A 23,797-nucleotide genomic window follows, 5' to 3' on the forward strand; every position below is an offset into this window, starting at 1 on the left:
GTGAAGTTAGCCTCAGTGAAGACTACAGCTTCCGGGGCCGATGAGCTGCGGAGCTTCAAAATAAAAGACTCAAAGTCTGACAAGTTAGCGCCATATTACCCCACAAATAACAACAATAATGTGACTAATAATAGTAACGTGACTAATAATAATAACAGTGATGTGACTAATAATAATAAAAAAAGTGACTAATAATAATAATAGTTTATTTTGTAAAGCCCAATATCATAAATTACAAATTTGCCTCAGAGGGCTTTACAATCTGTACACATACGACATCCCTGACCTTTGACCTCACATCGGATCAGGAAAAACTCCCCAAAAATAACCTTTGACAGGGAAAAAAGGGAAGAAACCTTCAGGAGAGCAACAGAGGAGGATCCCTCTCCCCGGATGGACAGATGAAGAGATGTCATGTGACCAGATGAACAGAGTTACAGAGTTACATAAACACATTACATGAATATGACAATGTATGAATGGAACTCCAATCCATGAAACAGAAGGAGGTAGAGAGGAGGGGGGCGGGGCATCAGCAGGGCCAATGGGAGGCCGGCTCACCAGCATCAGACACCTCCAGGTCCAATGGACCCTATGAGACGTGAAGTCACAACGACTCCGGGGAGGAAGCAGAGTGAATAAGGTGCAATGGAGAGATGTAAATTCATCCATAAGGAGAGAGAGAAGAGGAGATAGGTGCTCAGTGTATCCTAAAACATCCCCCAGCAGCCTATAAGCCTATAGCAGCATATCAAGGGGCTGGACCAGGGCAAACCTGATTCAGCCCTAACTATAAGCACTATTAAAGAGGAAAGTCTTAAGTCTATTCTTAAATGAGGTGACTGTGTCTGCCTCCCGGACTGAAAGTGGAAGCTGGTTTCATAAAAGAGGAGCTTGATAACTGAAGGCTCTTGCTCCCATCCTACTTTTTAGGACTCTAGGAACCACAAGTAGCCCCGCATTTAGTGAGCGCAGCTCTCTAGTGGGGCAATATGGTACTACAAGCTCCTTAAGATATGATGGTGCATCACCAATCAAGGCTTTGTAGGTGAGGAGAAGAATTTTAAATGTGATTCTTGATTTTACAGGGAGCCAGTGCAGAGCAGCTAATACAGGAGTCATGTGATCTATTTTCTTAGTTTTTATGAGTACACGAGCTGCAGCATTCTGGATCAACTGGAGGGACTTAAGAGACTTATTAAAGCAGCCTGATAATAAGGAGTTGCAGTAATCTAGTCTGGAAGTAACAAAAGCGTGAACCAGCTTTTCTGCATCTTTTTGAGACAAGATGTGCCTGATTTTTGAAATGTTACGTAGATGAAAAAATGCAATCCTTGAGATTTGCTTAACGTGGAGTTAAAGGACAAGTCTGGGTCAAAGATAACTAGAGATTCTTTACATGGTGTTGGATGCCAGGGCAATGCCATCTACAGAAACCACATCACCAGATAATTGATCTCTGAGGTGTTCAGGGCCAGTAAAATAACTTCAGTTTTGTCTGAGTTTAACATCAGGAAGTTGCAGGTCATCCATGTTTTTATGTCTTTAAGACATTCTTGAATTTTAGCGAGCTGGTTGGTCTCCTCTGGTTTGATCCATAGATATAATTGAGTATCATCTGCATAGCAATGAAAGTTAATGCAGTGTTTCCTGATAATGTTGCCCAAAGGAAGCATATATAAGGTAAATAAAATTGGTCCAAGCACAGAACCTTGTGGAACTCCGTGATTAACGTTGGTGGTCATTGAGGCTTCATCGTTTACAAATACAAATTGAGATCGATCTGATAAATAGGATTTAAACCAACTTAGTGCAGAGATGAGTCTTTTATCAGCACTAAGGTCTAACAAGACCAGTACAGAGATGAGTTCTTTATCAGCACTAAGGTCTAACAAGACCAGTACGGAGATGAGTCCTTTATCAGCACTAAGGTCTAACAAGACCAGTACAGAGATGAGTTCTTTATCAGCACTAAGGTCTAACAAGACCAGTACGGAGATGAGTCCTTTATCAGCACTAAGGTCTAACAAGACCGGTACGGAGATGAGTCCTTTATCAGCACTAAGGTCTAACAAGACCAGTACAGAGATGAGTCCTTTATCAGCACTAAGGTCTAACAAGACCAATACAGAGATGAGTCCTTTATCAGCACTAAGGTCTAACAAGACCAGTACAGAGATGAGTTCTTTATCAGCACTAAGGTCTAACAAGACCAGTACGGAGATGAGTCCTTTATCAGCACTAAGGTCTAACAAGACCGGTACGGAGATGAGTCCTTTATCAGCACTAAGGTCTAACAAGACCAGTACGGAGATGAGTCCTTTATCAGCACTCAGGTCTAACAAGACCAGTACGAAGATGAGTCCTTTATCAGCACTAAGGTCTAACAAGACCAGTACAGAGATGAGTCCTTTATCAGCACTAAGGTCTAACAAGACCAGTACGGAGATGAGTCCTTTATCAGCACTAAGGTCTAACAAGACCAGTACGGAGATGAGTCCTTTATCAGCACTAAGGTCTAACAAGACCAGTACAGAGATGAGTCCTTTATCAGCACTAAGGTCTAACAAGACCAGTACAGAGATGAGTCCTACTTCCTCAATGATCTTAGAGAGGAAGGGAAGGTTAGAGATCGGTCTGTAGTTAGCCAACACCTCTGGATTAAGAGTGGTCTTCTTCAGGAGAGGTTTAATTACAGCTACTTTGAAGGAATGTGGAACATGGCCTGTTAGCAAAGACACATTAACAATATCCAGCAGAGAGGTGCCAATTAAAGGCAACACGTCTTTAAGCAGCCTCGTTGGGATGGGGTCTAAGAGACAGGTAGATGGTTTAGAAGTAGAAACCGTTGAAGACAATTGGTCTAGGTTAATGGGAGAAAAGCTATCCAAATATACACCAGGGCATACGGCCGTTTCCAAGGCCACTCCTCTTGATGACAGATCGGCAGTAGTTGAGGGCAAGAGATCATCAATCTTGCCTCTAATAGTTCAAATCTTTTCATTGAAGAAGTTCATGAAGTCATTACTACTGAGGTCTATAGGAATACACGGCTACAGTGCTAAAGAGAACCCTGTCATAGTATTTATTAATATGAATAATAACAAGCACAATATTATAAGAACGTAATAATATGATCAATAGTGTAATATTTTTGTTAATAACAAGCTGAACTCGACCAGTAAACTTAAACTGAATGAAGACGGAACAAATTCAAGTTGAAACAAACTTTTAATGTTGTTTAAATTCTTTTTGATTTATATATGATACAATATGAATTACGACATTTGATTAGTGCTGCTGAGTTCATTTCTAGAACAGGAGAACATGTTATTAATTCGACATGAATATAACATAACGATGCAGATAACAGATCAATAAACGGATCAATGGACCATGTTAACATCAAATGAATGAAGATCAAATGAATTATAAATAAATATTCAGTCAAAATCAGCATAAATTCATTCTGATATCTGATCCTGGAAATGTTACATGAACAACAATCTGTAGAAATATGCAGAAGAGCTGACACTATGTTGAGCTAGTTATGTTAACTAGTCATGGCTAGCTAGTTAGGGTTAACTTGTTATGGCCAGCTTGTTATGATTAAATAGTTGTTAGATTATTAACTATTTGTGGTTAGCTAGTTATGATTAACTAGTTGTAGTTAGATTGTTATGGTTAGCTAGTTGTGGTTAGACTGTTATGGTTAGCAGAGCAACTTTTGTCATGATCAAATATTAAATATTAAAATGTATTCCCATCATGTTGTTCAGATTAATCAAAGTAACCAACTTGTCTGTCAACAGCACGAAGCAGCTAACAGCTAACGAAGGTTACATTCAGTTCCAATATGGTGCATTCAAGCTTTACTTACGCTAAAGTAAATTCTAACGCTGTAATGGTGCAAAACGTCAAATGTAAACTTGTAAAATTACAAAACGAAATGGTGAGAAACTGGAATAAATAAAGGAGACTGATAGAAAATAGATAGAGATCAATTATGAGCTGTTTAACTTAAACAGATTAATATAGAGAAATTACTTTTTTTTATTTTTTATAAATACAATAATTTATTGTGAATTCTTTGAATTTTGTTTTAATGGAAATCACAACTTAAGATGATAACAAAGTAAAAGTATTACAGTCTCTGTTGATTGTATTAATTATTTTAAAAGACGAGGTTTGATCAAGAAGCTATCCAGCTCCAGAAGTCCCACATCCCACAATGCAACGCTCCGCTGGCTACAAGACCCTGTGGTTGAGGTCTGATGGGGGTCAGATCCTCAAACCATGACTGACTTCATGTCGCCATGAACCTCCTCAGAAACACAAACATCAGCACGTCTTAATGGGTACCAAGAAATCTGCTGTCAGACCCGGTTCTACGTCTGAACCGGGCCCTGATGGGGTCTGACAAAGTCTTGGGTTCAGGTCTAGAAACAGAACATGTGTCAGCATTCAGGTACTGGACTGGACTTGTTATCTGGTCTCAGGTCTCGGAATGTCACATCACATGTTCTACATAATTTCAATCCATCATGCATTCAAAGGTTGAACTTCCTGTTCTTCTTTGGCTGAATGTGAATCTGCGTCAGCCCCCCCACCCCCCCCCCCCCCCCCCCCCACCACCGTCGGCTGTGTGCAGTTTCATGTGTCTCTTCAAATGTCCTGTAACAGTGAAACATTTCCCACAGACAGAGCAGCTAAATGGTTTCTCTCCTGTGTGGACCCTCATGTGGATCTTCAGGCTCCCCTTCTGAGCACAACTTTTCCCGCATACGTTGCAGCTGAAGGGTTTCTCTCCCGTGTGGACTCGCATGTGTTTAGTCAAGTCTCCTTTTTCAGCACAACACTTCCCACAGAAGGGACAGCTGAAGGGTTTCTCTCCTGTGTGGACCCTCATGTGTTTCTTCAGGTCTGTTTTCTGAGCACACCCTTTGCCACAGATGGAGCAGCTGAAGGGTTTCTCCCCTGTGTGATACTTCATGTGTCTGTTGAGGTGTTCTTTCACGTGAAAGCTTTTACTACACACTGAGCAGGTGAAGGGTTTCTCTCCGGTGTGGATCCTCATGTGCCGGGTCATGTTTCCTCGCCCGCTGAAGTTCTTCCCACAGAACAAGCAGCTGTATGGCTGCTCTCCGGTGTGACACCTCATGTGAGCTGTAAGTGAGCCGCTGTCTTTGAAGGTTTTATCACAGCCGGTACACGGGAACGGCCTCTCGCCCGTGTGATCTCTAATGTGTCTGTTCAAATTGCCCTTCAAGCTGAAACTTTTCCCACAATAAGAGCATGGAAATGGTCTCTCTTTCGCTGAAGAGTCGATATTGCTCTCAGAGACTTCATTGTGTTTCTGAGCCTCGACCCCCAACCGGGCTCCGTTGGTTTGTGACCAATCAGAGTCATCAGTATCAGAAGAGTCCGGAAAATCGTCTTCATTAACTGGTTGTAAATGCTGATCTGAGTTTCTGTCTGGTCCTGGATTTGAGTTCCTGTCTGGTTCTGGTCCTCCACAGTCCTCTCCATCAGCTTCTGTTTCCATGTGTTCAGTTATTCTTTGATGAAGATGAGAGGACTGAGCTTCCTCTTCATCATCTTCACTCTTCAGAGGAGTGAATGAGAACCTGATACCAGCCTCCTCCAGACCTTGAAGCTGCTCTCCCTCCTGACTGGTCCAGAGTTCCTCCTGTTCCTCTTTAATGTGTGGGGGGTCTGGGTCCTCCTGGTCCTCTTTAATGTGTGGGGGGTCTGGGTCCTCCTGGTCCAGACTGGAGCTCCAGTCCTGCTGCTCTTTATTCTCCAACAGCTGCTGGACATCTGCGGGAAACAGGAAACACACACACATTAGTGTTCATGCTACACAAGCTGCTACAGAATGAAAACGAGGTCTAAACTAAAGCATCATAGTGAAGTTATAGCTTCATAGTATCAGTGGCTTTATATTAGCAGTGTAGTATTAGTTTGTTAGTATTCCTCTGTGAATCCCCCAACCTAACCCTGGTAGGGTCTCCCAAGGCAAACTCATGGGAGATACCAGACTAAGACCACTTTAAAAAAAAGCTGATGCATAGCAGCCCACAGACTTCAGCCACCTCGCCCAGACCAGAGACAGCCTTCCGGAGGCAGAGGGGCCAGGTCGGGCTCAGCCCAACTAAACAATATGGAGCAGCAACCCTTTGGACTCGACACCCGCCGGGACAAGCATCGGGGTCGAGTGCTACGTAGACATAGGAGCAGGCCGATTACCACCAGTATAGACGAGCTCTAGGGACGTGGAACATCACCTCGCTAGCGGGGAAAGAGCCAGAGCTGGTGCAGGAGGTGGAGCGGTACTAGCTACATATAGTTGGGCTCACCTCCACCCACAGCATGGACTCTGGAACCAAGCTCCTGGAGATAGCCAGGCTGAGAGGTGTGTAATATGTTGTGGCACTGAGATTCTTGGATGAAGAGTGCCTTACAAATATAATGCATTATTATTATTAATCGTATCATCTGATCTGCGGCCGTATGTCTTGGACACTCGGGTGAAGAGAGGAGCAGAGCTGTCAACTGATCACCACCTGGTGGTGAGTTGGATCAGATGGCGGGGGACTCGGCTAGAGAGACCTGGCAAGCCCAAACGTGTAGTGAGGGTGAACTGGGAACGTCTGGCAGAGGATCCTGTCCGGGAGGTCTTCAACTCCCACCTCCGGAAGAACTTCTCACAAATCCCGAGGGAGGCTGGGGACATGGAATCCGAGTGGACCTTGTTCAAAGCCTCTATTGTGGACGCGGCTGCTCGGGGCTGTGGCCGGAAGGTCATCGGTGCCTGTCGTGGCGGCAACCCGAGAACCCGGTGGTGGACACCGGGGGTGAGGGTAGCAGTCAAGCTGAAGAAGGAGGCCTTTTGGGCCTGGCTGGGTTGCACCCATGTATCCCTGTCAAAGACCGGGGTGGTGGGTCCCATCTTCAAAAAGGGGAACCGGAGAGCCCCAATAAAGTCGGCACACTTAGCACGAATAGTGCATGAAATATGATGCTGCTGAGACATCTGCCGTGCGAACACGCCCCCTGCATTGCGAGCACCTCCTGCAGGAGGCTGACAGTTCTCTGGTCCAGCACCTCCTGCAGGAGGCTGACAGTTCTCTGGTCCAGCACCTCCTGCAGGAGGCTGACAGTTCTCTGGTCCAGCACCTCCTGCAGGAGGCTGACAGTTCTCTGGTCCAGCGCTCTGTCACAATGTCTCAGCCCTGAACAAATGCAGAAACGTTGTGGACCACGTTCAAACACAGTCCAGCACATTGAACATGGACAAAGGAACGGATCTGTGCTAGACCACCTCACTCTAACAGGACCCTTACTGCTGTTCGAGAAAAAAAAAGAAAACAGATTTAGATTCTGTATGTTAACTTGCTGTTGCTCCCAGAGAGTGCCTGTTATATTGCTCTGATAACATTTAAAATATAAGCGTGTAATACACTAGTTTTTAATTCATTATTGAATTTTGCACATAATGCGATTAATCGCTTTTAATCACAGAAAAATCATGCGATTAATCGATTAAATTTGTTAATCATATTATATACATATATTATATACATTATAGATACTAGTATACATATATATTATTACTTTAAATTCAGTTGAGTAGAGCCCAGAATCACAAACTCCCCTCAGAGGGCTTTGCAATCTGTACACATTTGACATCCCTGACCTTTGACCTCACATCGGATCAGGAAAAACTCCCAAATAAACAGAAACACGTTGTGGTTTTGGTGGTTAGCCGTCTATCAACCAGAGGATCGGCAGTTCGATTCCCGGCTCGCCGTAGTCGATGTGTCCTAGAGTCGCTTTGGATAGAAGTGTCAGCTCAAGGTACAACGGGAAGACCCCTTCGGGAGGATCCTCTCCCCGGATGGACAGGTGTCACGTGACCAGCGTTACAGAGAGTGTGTTTACTAGTATACCGATTAAAGGATGTCTGGTTCAATCGAAAGTGTTGTTAGAACACAAACACATTAAATCCTTTGAGTAAAACTACAGCTCCCATGATGCTTTGCTGGCCCTGCTTCGTATGAGACTCATGGGAGTTGCGGTTGTTAGCCGCGTTAGCTTAGCATCTGCCACCTTCTCCCCGGGCCTGTCCTCTGGACGTACCTGCTCGCTGCAGCTGCACGTCGGGCTTCAGCAGGGCATCGAGCAGCCTCTTCTGGCGGCGGACCTCTCGCTCGGACCGCTCGGCTCGGTCTTCGTACTCCGCCACGGTTTCCTCCAACAGACCGACAATCTCCTCCTCCGCAGCCGCGAGCCGCTCGGTGAGCAGCGCTCTCAGCGCCGGGATGTCCGCCGCTTCTTGTCCTTCTTCCACCCGCAGCAGAACGTCTTCGGCGGCGGCGCCGAGCCGCTCGCGTACCGACACCCGCAGCAGCCGCACGGCGCACATTGTGCTCCTCTTGTGCGGACAAAGAGAGCCAGCGGGGCCGCGCACACGGACAGTTCGCTTTGAGGAGAGCGGAGCGGCGGAAGCGAACAGCGACCTCTGCTGGACCGGAGGGCGAACAACAAGCGCTTCGTTATGGAGGAAGATTCAGTTCCGTTCAGAAATATATAGAATTACATGAATATAATAACATATTCACGACTGGTTGTTTTTGTTTTGCAGCAGAAAGCGACTACACATTTAGTTGGTAATAAACTTAACTTTAATCTTTTTATCACGTTTTAACTGAATGGCAGAAATAGACAAATTAGCTTTATGTTGACTGCAGTGTACTATTTATGAAGAGTATTAATAAGCTATTTATTAACTTTGATGAGAGAAACACTGTTTCATTACTTTATGAAGAGTATTAATAAGCTATTTATTAACTTTGATGAGAGAAACACTGTTTCATTACTTTATGAAGAGTATTAATAAGCTATTTATTAACTTTGATGAGAGAAACACTGTTTCATTACTTTATGAAGAGTATTAATAAGCTATTTATTAACTTTGATGAGAGAAACACTGTTTCATTACTTTATGAAGAGTATTAATAAGCTATTTATTAACTTTGATGAGAGACAAACTGTTTAATTACTTTATGAAGAGTATTAATAAACTATTTATTAACTTTATGAAGAGTATTAATAAACTGTTTAACTGTATAAAGACAATTAATAAACTATTTATTAACTTTATGAAGAGTATTAATAAGCTATTTATTAACTTTGATGAGAGAAAAACTGTTTCATTACTTTATGAAGAGTATTAATAAGCTATTTATTAACTTTGATGAGAGAAAAACTGTGTCATTACTTTATGAAGAGTATTAATAAGCTATTTATTAACTTTATGAAGAGTATTAATAAGCTATTTATTAACTTTGATGAGAGACAAACTGTTTCATTACTTTATGAAGAGTATTAATAAACTATTTATTAACTTTATGATGAGAGAAACACTATTAACTTTATGAAGAGTATTAATAAACTGTTTAACTGTATAAAGACAATTAATAAACTATTTATTAATTTTATGAAAAATATTAATAAGCTATTTATTAACTTTGATGAGAGAAACACTGTTTCATTACTTTATGAAGAGTATTAATACTGTTTAACTCTATGAAGAGTATTAATAAGCTATTTATTAACTTTATGAAGAGTATTAATAAGCTATTTATTAACTTTATGAGAGAAAAACAGTTTATTAACTTTATGAAGACTATTAATAAACAGTTTATTAACTTTATGAAGAGTATTAATAAGCTATTTATTAACTTTGATGAGAGAAAAAAACTGTTTCATTACTTTATGAAGAGTATTAATAAACAATTTATTAACTTTATGAAGAGTATTAAAAACTATTTATTAACTTTTTGAGAGAAAAACTGTTTATTAACTTTATGAAGAGTAGTATTAAACTAACTTTATGATGAGAGAAAAACTGTTTATTAACTTTATGAAGAGTAGTATTAAACTATTAACTTTATGATGAGAGTATTAATAAACCGCCCTATTGGTAACCTGGTTTAACAAACCCTAACGAAGGGTGCATATAATCAATTAACATTCCTGAGGTCCAGTTAGAGAAGTTCCTTATCAAAGGTCAAAGGGCAGAACGTCACAATAATGTCTAACTTGTTCTATGATTTAGTTCCATATATATATATATATATATTAAAGTAGAGTAACAGTTATATTAACGTCTGTATGTCGTCAACGACTGAAATTAAAGACCGTTGCCTCTGATTGGTTACTGCCTGCTAACCAGCGCTTATACATTCGGATGTTTTGTCATAATTTAACCCGATAAATCAATCGTGTAGATTTTTGAATATTATAGCACGTTTTATGAAAAGTTATGGGGAATAGAAAATGTAGTTTCTACATTAATATAATCTGTGTATTTTAAAACGTACTTGAAATTTTAACCGTCTGCTCCTCGACTCAAAAACTGTTTTCAGTGATCAAGTTAACTTCCTATAGAAATAAACTAAATATGAAAGTCTTCACATTAACAGACAGAAGAACACTTTATTCATAAACCAGCTGTTATATAATTATATTGATATATTGAATACTAATATTGTCTTCTCTCCGTAATAAAACAAAACAGGAACTAACAGACAGAATAATCTTGTTAAACATGATGTTGAATTAGTTTCATTATTGAACCGTAAATATTGATTGAAGATGTTTAAACTGCGATTCATATATATTTTAATCTGCACACATTCTGATGCTCAGCTTCCAGTTTCTTTGACCAACTGATTTGTTCTCTTCTTATCCAGCTGTTGCTCAGAGGACCAGAGTTTAGTTCTCAATGTGCAAAAGTAAATATCATCTGTTAGTAAAGAGATAAAAGCTTCAGAGACCATTCAGATCTATAGGATAGTCCTGTGTGTGTGTGTGCACGCACACGCACGCGCACACACACACACACACACACACACACACACACAGCTGGACGGAGGTCACAGCTGGATGAAGTCGGCGTGAACTCCTTCCTGGCGGTTCAGGTTCGACGTCACCTCGGAGTCCCTTCCGGCTCGTTCTCCGGTGTGGACCTTCATGTGAGAGTCTACGGAGCGTTTCTCCTGGTAGCTCTTCCCGCAGATGCTGCAGCTGTAGGGTTTCTCCCCTGTGTGCGTCAGCATGTGTCTCTTCAGGTCGATCTTCTGGACGAAGCCTTTGCTGCAGAGCTGGCAGCTGAACAGTTTCTCCTTCTTGTGGAACCTCTCGTGCGTCTCCAGCGAGATCTTCTGACGAAACCTCTTCCCGCAGAGGCTGCAGATGAACGGCTTCTCCCCCGTGTGGATCCTCATGTGGGAGTCCAGGTTGCCGATCTGCCGGAAATTCTTCCCGCAGACCCTGCAGGTGTACGGTTTCTCCCCGGTGTGGATCCTCTTGTGCACGTCCAGATGCTGGCTCATGGTGAATGTTTTGCTGCAGCTGTCACAGGAGTAGATCCTGGGCTTTCCTCCCGTGTGGCTCTTGATGTGTCTCTTCAGGACGGTGTTTTCAATGAAAGTTTTCCCGCAGAACTCGCAGATGTACGGCCTGTCGCCAGCGTGCAGCTTCATGTGTCTCTCCAGAGAGCCCTTCCTAGGGAAGTCTTTGCCGCAGTCTTTGCAGCTGAAGGGCTTCTGGCCGGTGTGCGTCCTCATGTGGATCTCCATGTCCCTGAAGCTGATGCCGCAGATGTCACACATCCTGTTGGTTTCTCTGTGGCTCTGGATGTGAAGCAGAAAACTCTCAGAGGACTCCGACTGCTCTCCACAGACACCACAGCGACATACGGGATCATTTAAATGAGTCTCTGCGTGCCGCACAAAGTTGCCTTTATTGTGAAAGGCGTTCCCGCAGACCTTGCAGCAGTGAGAAGGAGTCAGACTCGGTTTCCTGCGCCTGCTCCTGGTGGCAGGCGTAGCGGCCGACTCATGGCTCTGGACGTGTCGCCTCAGCTCAGCGCTCTTGCTGAAGCTTTTCCCGCAGACTTTGCAGCTAAACGGCGTCTGTCCATCGTGGACCTTCATGTGTCGCTCCAGAGAGCCTGTGTGGCTGAACACTTTGTGACACGTGGTGCACCTGAATGGCTTCTCCGCTGTGTGGATCCTCATGTGTGTCACCATGTTTCCCTTCTGGTTGAAGCCTTTTCCGCAGATGTGGCAGCTGAATGGTTTCTCTCCTGTGTGCAGCCTCAGGTGCGTCTCCTGAGCGCGGATCGAGGGGAACTTCTTGCTGCAGATGTGGCAGGTCCTGCTGCTGTCGCGGTGAGTTTGGTGGTGCAGCCTCAGGTCGTCGCTGGAATCCAAGCGCTCCCCACACAGACCGCAAACACACTCCGCCTCCTTCAAGTGTTTTTCCACGTGTTTCATCAAAAAGCCTTTCCTGTTGAACGACTTCCTGCAGATTCTGCAACAGTGGGGGGGCGCCTCTTTGTCGCTCTCTTCGTCGTCCTTGCCGGCTAGATCGTCCAGAGAGTCCGGTCGGTGATCCGTTTCAGAGACACGGTCTGGCCTGGAGGAAGTGCCGGGCAGAGGGTCCTTCAGTTTGCCCAGGTGGTCCTGCTTCGGAGGTCCTTCAGAGAAACAAAACTCTGAAAGAAAGAAAGAAACAGTTAAAATCCTCTCTGACACTTTGATGTCTCATTAAAACGTGTTCATTCGGTTCAGCTGCCGACTGAAGATCTCTGTCTGATCCTTGTTACTTATCAAAGAATATATAAAACAATGAAATCATAATCAATAATGATCAGGAATCTGCTTGATCACAGAGATCAAAGATCCTCTAATGCAGTCAACCTTTTTTCAGTGATGTACCCCTAACCAGCACAAATCAAAAGTAATACACAGCGCTGTGCCATCAGTGTCTGATTTATTGAACTGTAGAAACTGAAGATTGCATTGTTGCATTGAACTGAGTGCTATTGCACTTACGTTAGTGAGAAACTTGTGCTTCACTGATAATCTTTGTCAGTCTTGGTGGCAGGGAGGCGCCTGCTGTGATCAAGCTCTTCTCCAGGTCTGTTCCTTTGCTTCGTTTTGATAACAGAGAAGGAGGCCTCACATAGATATGTGAAGGCAAAGGGTAGTAGCTGCTCCAAAGCTTTCTGTCCCAGATCAGGGTGCTCCTGCTTCACACACACCCAAAACTGTGTGAGTGAGGATGTGGCAAACTTCATCTGGAGATGACACGTTCAGGAGTTTTTCCTGATAAGTGACAGGTAGCTTGCCTCCACTTCCTTCAGACAGAATAAATGGGTTTCTCACCCAATCCAGCTCTGCAGATCTATCCTCCATGTCAGGAAAGTAGGAATGAAAATCTTGAATCAAGTTGGTCAAATGTCCCACTATGACCGACTTGACTGGAGCTCTGTCCACATCCTCACTAGAGAGAAAATCTTCCACCTGAGGAAAGCAGATGAGCTCCCTCTGTGAAGAGGACCTTCTCCACAGCTCGGCTTTCTTCAGGAAGCCACCCATCTTGTCATACAGGTTGAACATGCTGGTGTCTTCGCCCTGCAGAGACATTCAGTTCCTTCAGTTTGTGAATAGATAGCACAGCTTTGAGTCAGTCTATGTCCTGGAACCAGGTGGCATGGGGAGATCTGTGCTCGATCAGAAATATACATATATATACATATATATATATATATATATATACATATACATATATATATACATACATATATATATACCTATATATACACATACATATATATATATATATACCTATATACATATATATATATATATATATACACACACACACATATACATGCATGTGTATATATCAGCGTTTTGGGGTGTCCACTAGATACAGTTGAGGTGGTGGGAGACAGGAGGATGATGACTAAGCTATCATTCCTGATGGACAACACCTCCCACCCCATGCAGGACACTGTCAGGTCTGTACAGCTTCAACCACCGGCTGCTTCACCCCCGGTGTGTGAAAGAGAGGTACCACAAGTCCTTCCTTCCTGCTGGGGACACGTGGGACTCCACAGGGTTTGGTTTTAGGCCCACCTCTCTTCTGTCTCTACATTACATTACATGTCATTTAGCTGGCGCTTTTATCCAAAGCAACTTACAATAAGTGAGTTAAACCATGAGTCCAAACTCAGAACAACAAGAATCAAGCAAGTACAATTTCTTCAATAACGTTAAACTACAAAGTGCTATCAGTAAGAGACATTTAAGTGCTACTAAAGTGCTACTACGGCTCTACCTTCCCTATAGCGAAAAAGATGTGTTTTTAGTTTGCGACGGAAGGTGTAGAGACTTTCTGCTGTCCTGATGTCAATGGGGAGCTCGTTCCACCAATGAGGAGCCAGCACAGCAAACAGTCGTGATTTTGTTGAGTGTTTAGCTCGAAGTGAAGGAGCTACAAGCCGATTGGCAGAAGCCGAGCGAAGTGAACGAGCTGGGGTGTACGGTTAGACCATGTCCTGGGTGTGAGGTTAGACCATGTCCTAGGTGTGAGGTTAGACCATGTCCTGGGTGTACGGTTTGACCATGTCCTGGGTGTGAGGTTAGACCATGTCCTGGGTGTGAGGTTAGACCATGTCCTGGTGTGAGGTTAGACCATGTCCTGGATGTAGACCGGACCCGATCTGTTCGCAGCACGGTACTCAAGTACCAATGTTTTGAAGTGGATGCTGCGGCCACCAGTAACCAGTGAAGGTCGCAGAGGAGCGGAGTAGTGCAGGTAAATTTCGGGAGGTTGAAGACCAGTCGAGCAGCTGCATTCTGGATGAGCTGTAGAGGTCAAATGACATTAGCAGGTAGACCTGCCAGGAGGGAGTTGCAATAGTCTAGCTGTGAGATGACCAGAGCCTGGACCAGAACCTGTGCCGCCTTCTGAGTGAGAAGAGGTCGTATTCTCCTGATGTTGTACAGCATGTACCTACAGGAGCGTGTTGTTGTGGTAATGTTGGCAGTCAGGGAGAGTTGACTGACAGGTGTCACACCGAGGTTCCTGGCAGTCGGGGGCGGGGCCAACACTGAGTTGTTGAAGTTAATAGATAGGTCGTGGGTGGGAGAGACTTTTCCTGGAAGGAGGAGAAGTTCAGTCTTGTCCGGGTTAATTTTCAGGTGGTGGGGACCAGGGGGGTCAAGGAGGTTGGAAAAAATAGAGCTTTTTGGGGTTAGACAGAGGATTCGATTCTGGATTGGTAGAACAGACTTTTGGCTGCAGAGATGGACGCAGAGAAGGAGGAGAGAAGAGAGTGATAGGCGAGCAGGTCGCCGGGGTGTTTGGATTTTCGCCATTTCCTTTCCGATGCTCGCATAGTGGCTCTCTCGGCGCGCACCGGTTCGGACAGCCACGGAGCCGGAGAGGACTTGCGGACCTTTCGAGTCATAAGAGGACAGAGAGAATCAAGAGAGGAAGACAGCGTAGAGAGTGTCAGTGGCAAAGTTAGGCTGGATGAGTGAGGAGTCAGTTGAAGGGAGGGCTGACAGAACAGACGAGGCCAGAGAGGAGGATGAGAGGGAGAGGGGGAGAGAGGGAGAGAGGGAGAGAGAGAGAGAGGGTAAGAGGGTAAGAGGGTGCGGATGTTGCGACGGACAGGTGCAGAGTCCGTTGTGGGAGGGTTGTCAGTTCCAAAGAATGGGAGAGAGTAAGAGATGAAGAAGTGGTCAGAGACATGAAGTGGATTTACAGTGAGGTTGGATGTAGAGCAGTTTCTGGTGAACATATAGTCAAGGTGGTGTCCAGCTTTGTGAGTAGGAGGGGAAGGACTGAGAGAGAGAGCAAAGGAAGACAGTAAGAGTAGCAGGTCACATGACTTCTCTGTCTGGATGTTGAAGTCACCCAGAAAGATGAGCGGGGGGCCGTTTTCTGGGAAGTTTGATAGGAGGACGTCTAGTTCTTCCAAGAAGTCTCCCAAGGAGCCAGGTAGACGGTAGAGAACAACAATGGTTAGTTGAACCGGATGAGTAACCGTCACTGCATGCAATTCAAAAGATAGTGGGGTAAATGGAAGCGGGTAGAGAGCAAAACTCCATTTGGGTGAGATGAGTAGACCTGTGCCACCACCCCGACAATAGGGTCTGGGTGTGTGGCTGAAGGAGAAGGCCGAGGAGTGAGCAGCAGGGGTTGATGTGTTGTCTGGTGTGATCCAAGTCTCAGTGAGAACCAGGAAGTCCAGTGATTGCACACATTATCACAGGGAAATGTTTATACTCAGCCGCCCCCAGCCACCACCGAAGACTCCCACGAAAGACTCCTAGGTCTTTATCCTCCGAGTCTTGACTCCCACGAAAGACTCCTAGGTCTTTATCCTCCGAGTCTTGACTCCCACGAAAGACTCCTAGGTCTTTATCCTCCGAGCCTTGACTCCCACGAAAGACTCCTAGGTCTTTATCCTCCGAGTCTTGACTCCATTGAAAGACTCGTAGGTCTTTATCCTCCGAGTCTTGACTCCATTGAAAGACTCCTAGGTCTTTATCCTCCGAGTCTTGACTCCCACGAAAGACTCTTCCCTGACGCTACAAGCCCCAGCCTGGTTATACACCCGAGTTGGCGATAATTAGTTACAGCTGTGTCGAGCCCGCCCACAGGTCGTTGAAGGAATTGCCCACTCAGTGATCGATACTGGTAAGAGTCGGCACTCAGGCAGGAGGATCCTTTCCACCAGTGAAGTCTTAGTTTGCTAGAATGTGAAATTCTTGCCAAACTGATTAAGGACAAAGATCTGTTTACCTCAAGGTAAAAAGTAGAATATAGTTTAGTCCCTAGTAGATTTGGATTACAGAGCAAATACTTAAATCCTAGCTGGTGTCGTTGACTTTTCAGTCACTTGTTTAAAAAAGCAAGAAATCACAGCTCAAAATGTTCAAATTAGAAAGACAGCACAGATTAGCATTCTAGTATAACTAAATACAGCAGATACAGTAGTAATATAGCAGAGAAACCTATTTAAAGAATATACTCAGCAAGATACAGGAAGTCCCAGAAGTCAGTGGACTCACAGCACATATGGGACTCCACAGAGTTTGGTTTTAGGCCCACCTCTCTTCTGTCTTTAGATGTAGGACTCCACAGGGTTTGGTTTTATGCCCACTTCTCTTCTGTCTTTACATGTGGGACTCCACAGGGTTTGGTTTTAGGCCCACCTCTCTTCTGTCTTTAGATGTAGGACTCCACAGGGTTTGGTTTTATGCCCACTTCTCTTCTGTCTCTACATGTGGGACTCCACAGTGTTACATTTTAGGGTTAGGGTAGTAATGGCTATCTTCATTTCTACGCTGATGATACTCAGATCTACCTGGCCCTCAATAACACAACAGTCTCCAAAAAATTACAGACCGGTTGCCTTATAACTCCCTTCAGTTAAACGAGGACCAGGCTGAGATCCTACTCTTCAGCTCCTTTCCCCACAATAATAACAGTTTGTTTTCTTTTTTTGCATTTAAAAGGGTGGAATGGTTCTTCTTCGTATCATAAGTTCCCTCAAACAAAGACTCACTTCCTGTTTTCGGGTATGTTTAGACCAGAGACTGGTTCGGTATGTTTAGACCAGAGACTAGTCCGGTGTGTTTAGATTAGAGATTAGTTGAGTATGTTTAGACCAACAAAAAAAATGTAACACCGGTAGAGCACCGCCGTCAAGCCAGCCTCCACTGATCTATAGTAGACCACCTCAAGATGCCCCTCAAGAGACAATCAGGACATTCTGATGTTTGATTTCAAAATGAAAGCCTATCAAAATCTCCTTTATGAGCCAACTTCAAATCAGTTAATTTCAGATTATATTTAAAAGAGAATGACGCAGTTACAAACTAATTTCACGTCTGATCTGTAGTAGTGCACCTAAAGAAGTCCCTCAGAGACAATCAAGTATTTCCAGTTTCCAGTTACAAAATAATTTCACTCCAGATACATTCTTTAACCAAACAAAGGGACTTGGCTTTCTCACCCATTGGAGGACTTTCATATACCACATTGTAACCCTCCATCGTGTCATTTTTTGTTTAACAAAAGGTAACAAATGTTTCATGTCTCTTTTGGGGAATGTTGGGTTCCTGATAATGTATCAATAATAAAATGCCCGACCCCACCTCACCAGCCACATTGTTGTTGCCTCAGGGCAACAATGTGCTAGGAGGGTATTGAAACACCAAGGTGTTTTATATTGCATATGAAAATAAGGAAAACAAGCAATATCGGCATTTAGAACATTTTATTTTGACAACATTAACAAGTAAACCATCATAAAAGTGTGTCACATCTTGAAAGACCCTGGTGTTCTGGGTAAGCACTGGGATATGTGGAACCTTTCTTTATTTCTGTTTTCATCCACAGACATGCATTCTCCTGGAGGAAAGCAGAAGCACAGATTTTAGTGTTTTGCGCGCACACACACACACACACACACAAGTAGATAGTAAACCAATGACTGGTCATAATTATCATCTCCACACTACAGCAGGTTATTGCCTCATAAGTAGTCTAATTGCACAATGTTGCCCTGAAGCAACAAAACAAATAGTATATAAATATCAACAAAATAAGTATTTACACAATCAAACATACTTCTTAACATACTAATGTGCATGCATGCATTATTTTTTACAGAAAGATGTTTCAATTTAAACATGTTAAAAAGTGAACTTACCAACGTGGTAGCACTGTGTCTTGTGCAGCTTTGCATCCTGGAAACTACTTTAGCAGTTATTGGGATAATGACATACAGAAGTTCAGTTGTTTACTATACAGGTGATATATACAACTGGGAGGAGACCCCGGGGAAGACCCAGGACACGCTGGAGGGATTAGATCTACCAGCTGGCCTGGGAGCGCCTCGGGATCCCCCAGAGTGAGCTGGAAAATGTTGTGGGTGAGAGGGAAGTGTGGGTCGGCCTGCTGGGTCTGCTGTCACCGCGACCCGACCCCGGATTTAAGCGGATGAAGTTGGATGGATGGACTATACAGGTGCAAGAGCATGACAATTGTGTCCACTGTGTTTACCTTTTTGTTCACCAGTTTGACACAAACACCGGCGTGGCATTTATGATTTTGGAGGTGTAAGAAGAACGTCAGCTACAGGCCAGTTCTAAGATTTACATTTGTTGCTTCTAAAGACAACAAACACTGACTTGATGACGACTACGAGCGTGCCAAGATGTCAAAAAACGGGTGAGCACCGTCTCTTTACATGTTAATCATTTTGTCAAATCTAATACGAATATGTTTTGGATGCTGTTACAATTTGGATCATATGTAGCAAGGTTTCAGAGTGGGCGGACATGAAATGGAAAGGAGGCCAATAACTGTGGGTTGTAATGCGACTTCATTCATAAGATATATAATGTATTGCTATCATAGTTCACAGTTGTTATCTGTAAATGAAGTTCATGTCTTCTAAACTCAGTTTTACCATGTGCAATTATATTTTGCTAGATAAGAAGAAGAAGAAGGGTTGTAAATTACTGCATAAGACTGGTTTCGTGTCACAGTTCAGCTCTCACCTGCCCACTCTGCTGCACTCATCTAATCAGCTCATTCCGTGCACCTGTTGGTCACACCCACCCCGTCAGCTCTATCACTCACACCTGTTGGTCACAGTTCAGCTGTTTGCAGTTTCTACCCATAAACATAGGCTCTACGGTTGTTACGAGTAGAAACATGGGCTCTACCGGTGTTACGGGTAAAAACATGGGCTCTACCGGTGTTACGAGTAAAAACATGGGCTCTACCGGTGTTACGGGTAAAAACATGGGCTCTACCGGTGTTACGAGTAAAAACATGGGCTCTACCGGTGTTACGGGTAGAAACATGGGCTCTACCGGTGTTACGAGTAAAAACATGGGCTCTACCGGTGTTACGGGTAAAAACATGGGCTCTACCGGTAGAAACATGGGCTCTACCGGTGTTACGAGTAAAACATGGGCTCTACCAGTGTTACGGGTAGAAACATGGGCTCTACCGGTGTTACGGGTAGAAACATGGGCTCTACCGGTGTTACGAGTAGAAACATGGGCTCTACCGGTGTTACAGGTAGAAACATGGGCTCTACCGGTGTTACAGGTAGAAACATGGGCTCTACCGGTAGAAACATGGGCTCTACCGGTGTTACGAGTAGAAACATGGGCTCTACCGGTGTTACGGGTAGAAACATGGGCTCTACCGGTGTTACGAGTAGAAACATGGGCTCTACCGGTAGAAACATGGGCTCTACCGGTGTTACGGGTAAAAACATGGGCTCTACCGATGTTACGGGTAGAAACATGGGCTCTACCGGTGTTACGAGTAAAAACATGGGCTCTACCGGTGTTACGAGTAGAAACATGGGCTCTACCGGTGTTACAGGTAGAAACATGGGCTCTACCGGTAGAAACATGGGCTCTACCGGTGTTACGAGTAGAAACATGGGCTCTACCGGTGTTACGGGTAGAAAAATGGGCTCTACCGGTGTTACGGGTAGAAACATGGGCTCTACCGGTGTTACGAGTAGAAACATGGGCTCTACCGGTGTTACGGGTAGAAACATGGGCTCTACCGGTGTTACGAGTAGAAACATGGGCTCTACCGGTGTTACGAGTAAAAACATGGGCTCTACCGGTAGAAACATGGGCTCTACCGGTGTTACGGGTAAAAACATGGGCTCTACCGATGTTACGGGTAGAAACATGGGCTCTACCGGTGTTACGAGTAAAAACATGGGCTCTACCGGTGATACGAGTAAAAACATGGGCTCTACCGGTAGAAACATGGGCTCTACCGGTGTTACGAGTAAAAACATGGGCTCTACCGGTAGAAACATGGGCTCTACCGGTGTTACGGGTAAAAACATGGGCTCTACCGGTGTTACGAGTAAAAACATGGGCTCTACCGGTAGAAACATGGGCTCTACCGGTGTTACGGGTAAAAACATGGGCTCTACCGGTAGAAACATGGGCTTTACCGGTGTTACGGGTAAAAACATGGGCTCTATCAGTGTTACGAGTAAAAACATGGGCTCTACCGGTGTTACGGGTAGAAACATGGGCTCTACCGGTAGAAACATGGGCTCTACCGGTGTTACGAGTAGAAACATGGGCTTTACCGGTGTTACGGGTAGAAACATGGGCTCTACCGGTAGAAACATGGGCTCTACCGGTGTTACGAGTAGAAACATGGGCTCTACCGGTAGAAAAATGGGCTCTACCGGTGTTACGGGTAGAAACATGGGCTCTACCGGTGTTACGAGTAAAAACATGGGCTCTACCGGTGTTACGGGTAGAAACATGGGCTCTACTGGTGTTACGAGTAGAAACATGGGCTCTACCGGTGTTACGGGTAGAAACATGGGCTCTACCGGTGTTACGAGTAGAAACATGGGCTCTACCGGTGTTACGGGTAGAAACATGGGCTCTACCGGTGTTACGAGTAGAAACATGGGCTCTACCGGTGTTACGGGTAGAAACATGGGCTCTACCGGTGTTACGAGTAGAAACATGGGCTCTACCGGTGTTACGGGTAGAAACATGGGCTCTACCGGTAGAAACATGGGCTCTACCGGTGTTACGAGTAGAAACATGGGCTCTACCGGTGTTACGAGTAGAAACATGGGCTCTACCGGTAGAAACATGGGCTCTACCGGTGTTACGAGTAAAACATGGGCTCTACCGGTAGAAACATGGGCTCTACCGATGTTACGGGTAAAAACATGGGCTCTACCGATGTTACGGGTAGAAACATGGGCTCTACCGGTGTTACGGGTAAAAACATGGGCTCTACCGGTAGAAACATGGGCTCTACCGGTAGAAACATGGGCTCTACCGGTAGAAACATGGGCTCTACCGGTGTTACGAGTAGAAACATGGGCTTTACCGGTGTTACGGGTAGAAACATGGGCTCTACCGGTAGAAACATGGGCTCTACCGGTGTTACGAGTAGAAACATGGGCTCTACCGGTAGAAAAATGGGCTCTACCGGTGTTACGGGTAGAAACATGGGCTCTACCGGTGTTACGAGTAGAAACATGGGCTCTACCGGTAGAAACATGGGCTCTACCGGTGTTACGAGTAAAACATGGGCTCTACCGATGTTACGGGTAGAAACATGGGCTCTACCGGTGTTACGGGCAAAAACATGGGCTCTACCGGTAGAAACATGGGCTCTACCGGTGTTACGGGTAAAAACATGGGCTCTACCGGTGTTACGGGTAAAAACATGGGCTCTACCGGTGTTACGAGTAAAAACATGGGCTCTACCGGTGTTACGGGTAAAAACATGGGCTCTACCGGTAGAAACATGGGCTCTACCGGTGTTACGAGTAAAAACATGGGCTCTACCGGTGTTACGGGTAGAAACATGGGCTCTACCGATGTTACGGGTAGAAACATGGGCTCTACCGGTGTTACGAGTAAAAACATGGGCTCTACCGGTGTTACGGGTAAAAACATGGGCTCTACCGGTGTTACGAGTAAAAACATGGGCTCTACCGGTGTTACGGGTAAAAACATGGGCTCTACCGGTAGAAACATGGGCTCTACCGGTGTTACGAGTAAAAACATGGGCTCTACCGGTAGAAACATGGGCTCTACCGGTGTTACGGGTAGAAACATGGGCTCTACCGGTAGAAACATGGGCTCTACCGGTGTTACGAGTAAAAACATGGGCTCTACCGGTGTTACGAGTAAAAACATGGGCTCTACCGGTAGAAACATGGGCTCTACCGGTGTTACGGGTAGAAACATGGGCTCTACCGGTAGAAACATGGGCTCTACCGGTGTTACGAGTAAAAACATGGGCTCTACCGGTGTTACGGGTAGAAACATGGGCTCTACCGGTGTTACGGGTAGAAACATGGGCTCTACCAGTAGAAACATGGGCTCTACCGGTAGAAACATGGGCTCTACCGGTAAAAACATGGGCTCTACCGGTGTTACGACTAAAAACATGGGCTCTACCGGTAAAAACATGGGCTCTACCGGTGTTACGAGTAGAAACATGGGCTCTACCGGTAGAAACATGGGCTCTACCGGTAAAAACATGGGCTCTACCGGTGTTACGAGTAAAAACATGGGCTCTACCGGTAAAAACATGGGCTCTACCGGTGTTACGAGTAGAAACATGGGCTCTACCGGTAGAAACATGGGCTCTACCGGTAGAAACATGGGCTCTACCGGTGTTACGAGTAAAAACATGGGCTCTACCGGTAGAAACATGGGCTCTACCGGTGTTACGAGTAAAAACATGGGCTCTACCGGTGTTACGAGTAGAAACATGGGCTCTACCGGTGTTACGAGTAGAAACATGGGCTCTACCGGTGTTACGAGTAGAAACATGGGCTCTACCGGTGTTACGAGTAGAAACATGGGCTCTACCGGTGTTACGAGTAGAAACATGGGCTCTACCTGGACACGAATCTCTGCCATCGGTTCCAGGTTCAGCGGGCTGCTCTGGTTCCCTCTCGGCCGCTCTGGAGGCACCAAACGCGCTGAAGATGAGCTCCACCGCCGCGGTGATCCGCTCCGCGACCCGGTCCCGCAGCTCCTCCACGTCCGCCAGTCCGCACTCCTTCAGCAGCCAGAAGATCTCCTCCGCGGCCGCCGCCAGCTGCTCGTCGATGGCCGCCCGGAGGCCCCGGTTGTCCGGGAGGATCCGGTTCTCCCGGAGGATCCGGTTCTCGGTGATCTTCGACCGTTTATTGGACATTTTTTTAGCGGAACTTCCACCGAACAAAGAGGAGCATGTAAACAATGCGAGTCCACTTCCGGGTTCCCAACCGAGCGTCTCTGCGTCAGACGCCAACGTTACTTACGTCTGGACGTCATCAGCTGCGTCATTCATATATATATATATATATATTCATATATATATATATATATATATA

General features: G+C 45.0%; 1 protein-coding gene across 1 annotated transcript; it reads right to left on the reverse strand.

Moving 5' to 3' along the window:
• Positions 1 to 4,341: 4,341 nt before the first annotated feature.
• LOC117738607 (zinc finger protein 184-like) lies at positions 4,342 to 23,675 on the reverse strand. Its single transcript, XM_034544543.1, has 5 exons — positions 23,319 to 23,675; positions 10,948 to 12,568; positions 8,143 to 8,570; positions 4,633 to 5,820; positions 4,342 to 4,439 (listed from the first exon to the last, which is right to left on the reverse strand). The coding sequence occupies exons 1-5, from the start codon at positions 23,617 to 23,619 to the stop codon at positions 4,342 to 4,344; spliced, it is 3,636 nt and encodes a 1,211-aa protein (XP_034400434.1). The 5' UTR covers positions 23,620 to 23,675.
• Between the last annotated feature and the right edge of the window lie 122 nt (positions 23,676 to 23,797).

The sequence above is a fragment of the Cyclopterus lumpus genome, chromosome 11, assembly GCF_009769545.1.
Source record: "Cyclopterus lumpus isolate fCycLum1 chromosome 11, fCycLum1.pri, whole genome shotgun sequence".
Taxonomy (NCBI): Eukaryota; Metazoa; Chordata; class Actinopteri; order Perciformes; family Cyclopteridae; genus Cyclopterus; species Cyclopterus lumpus.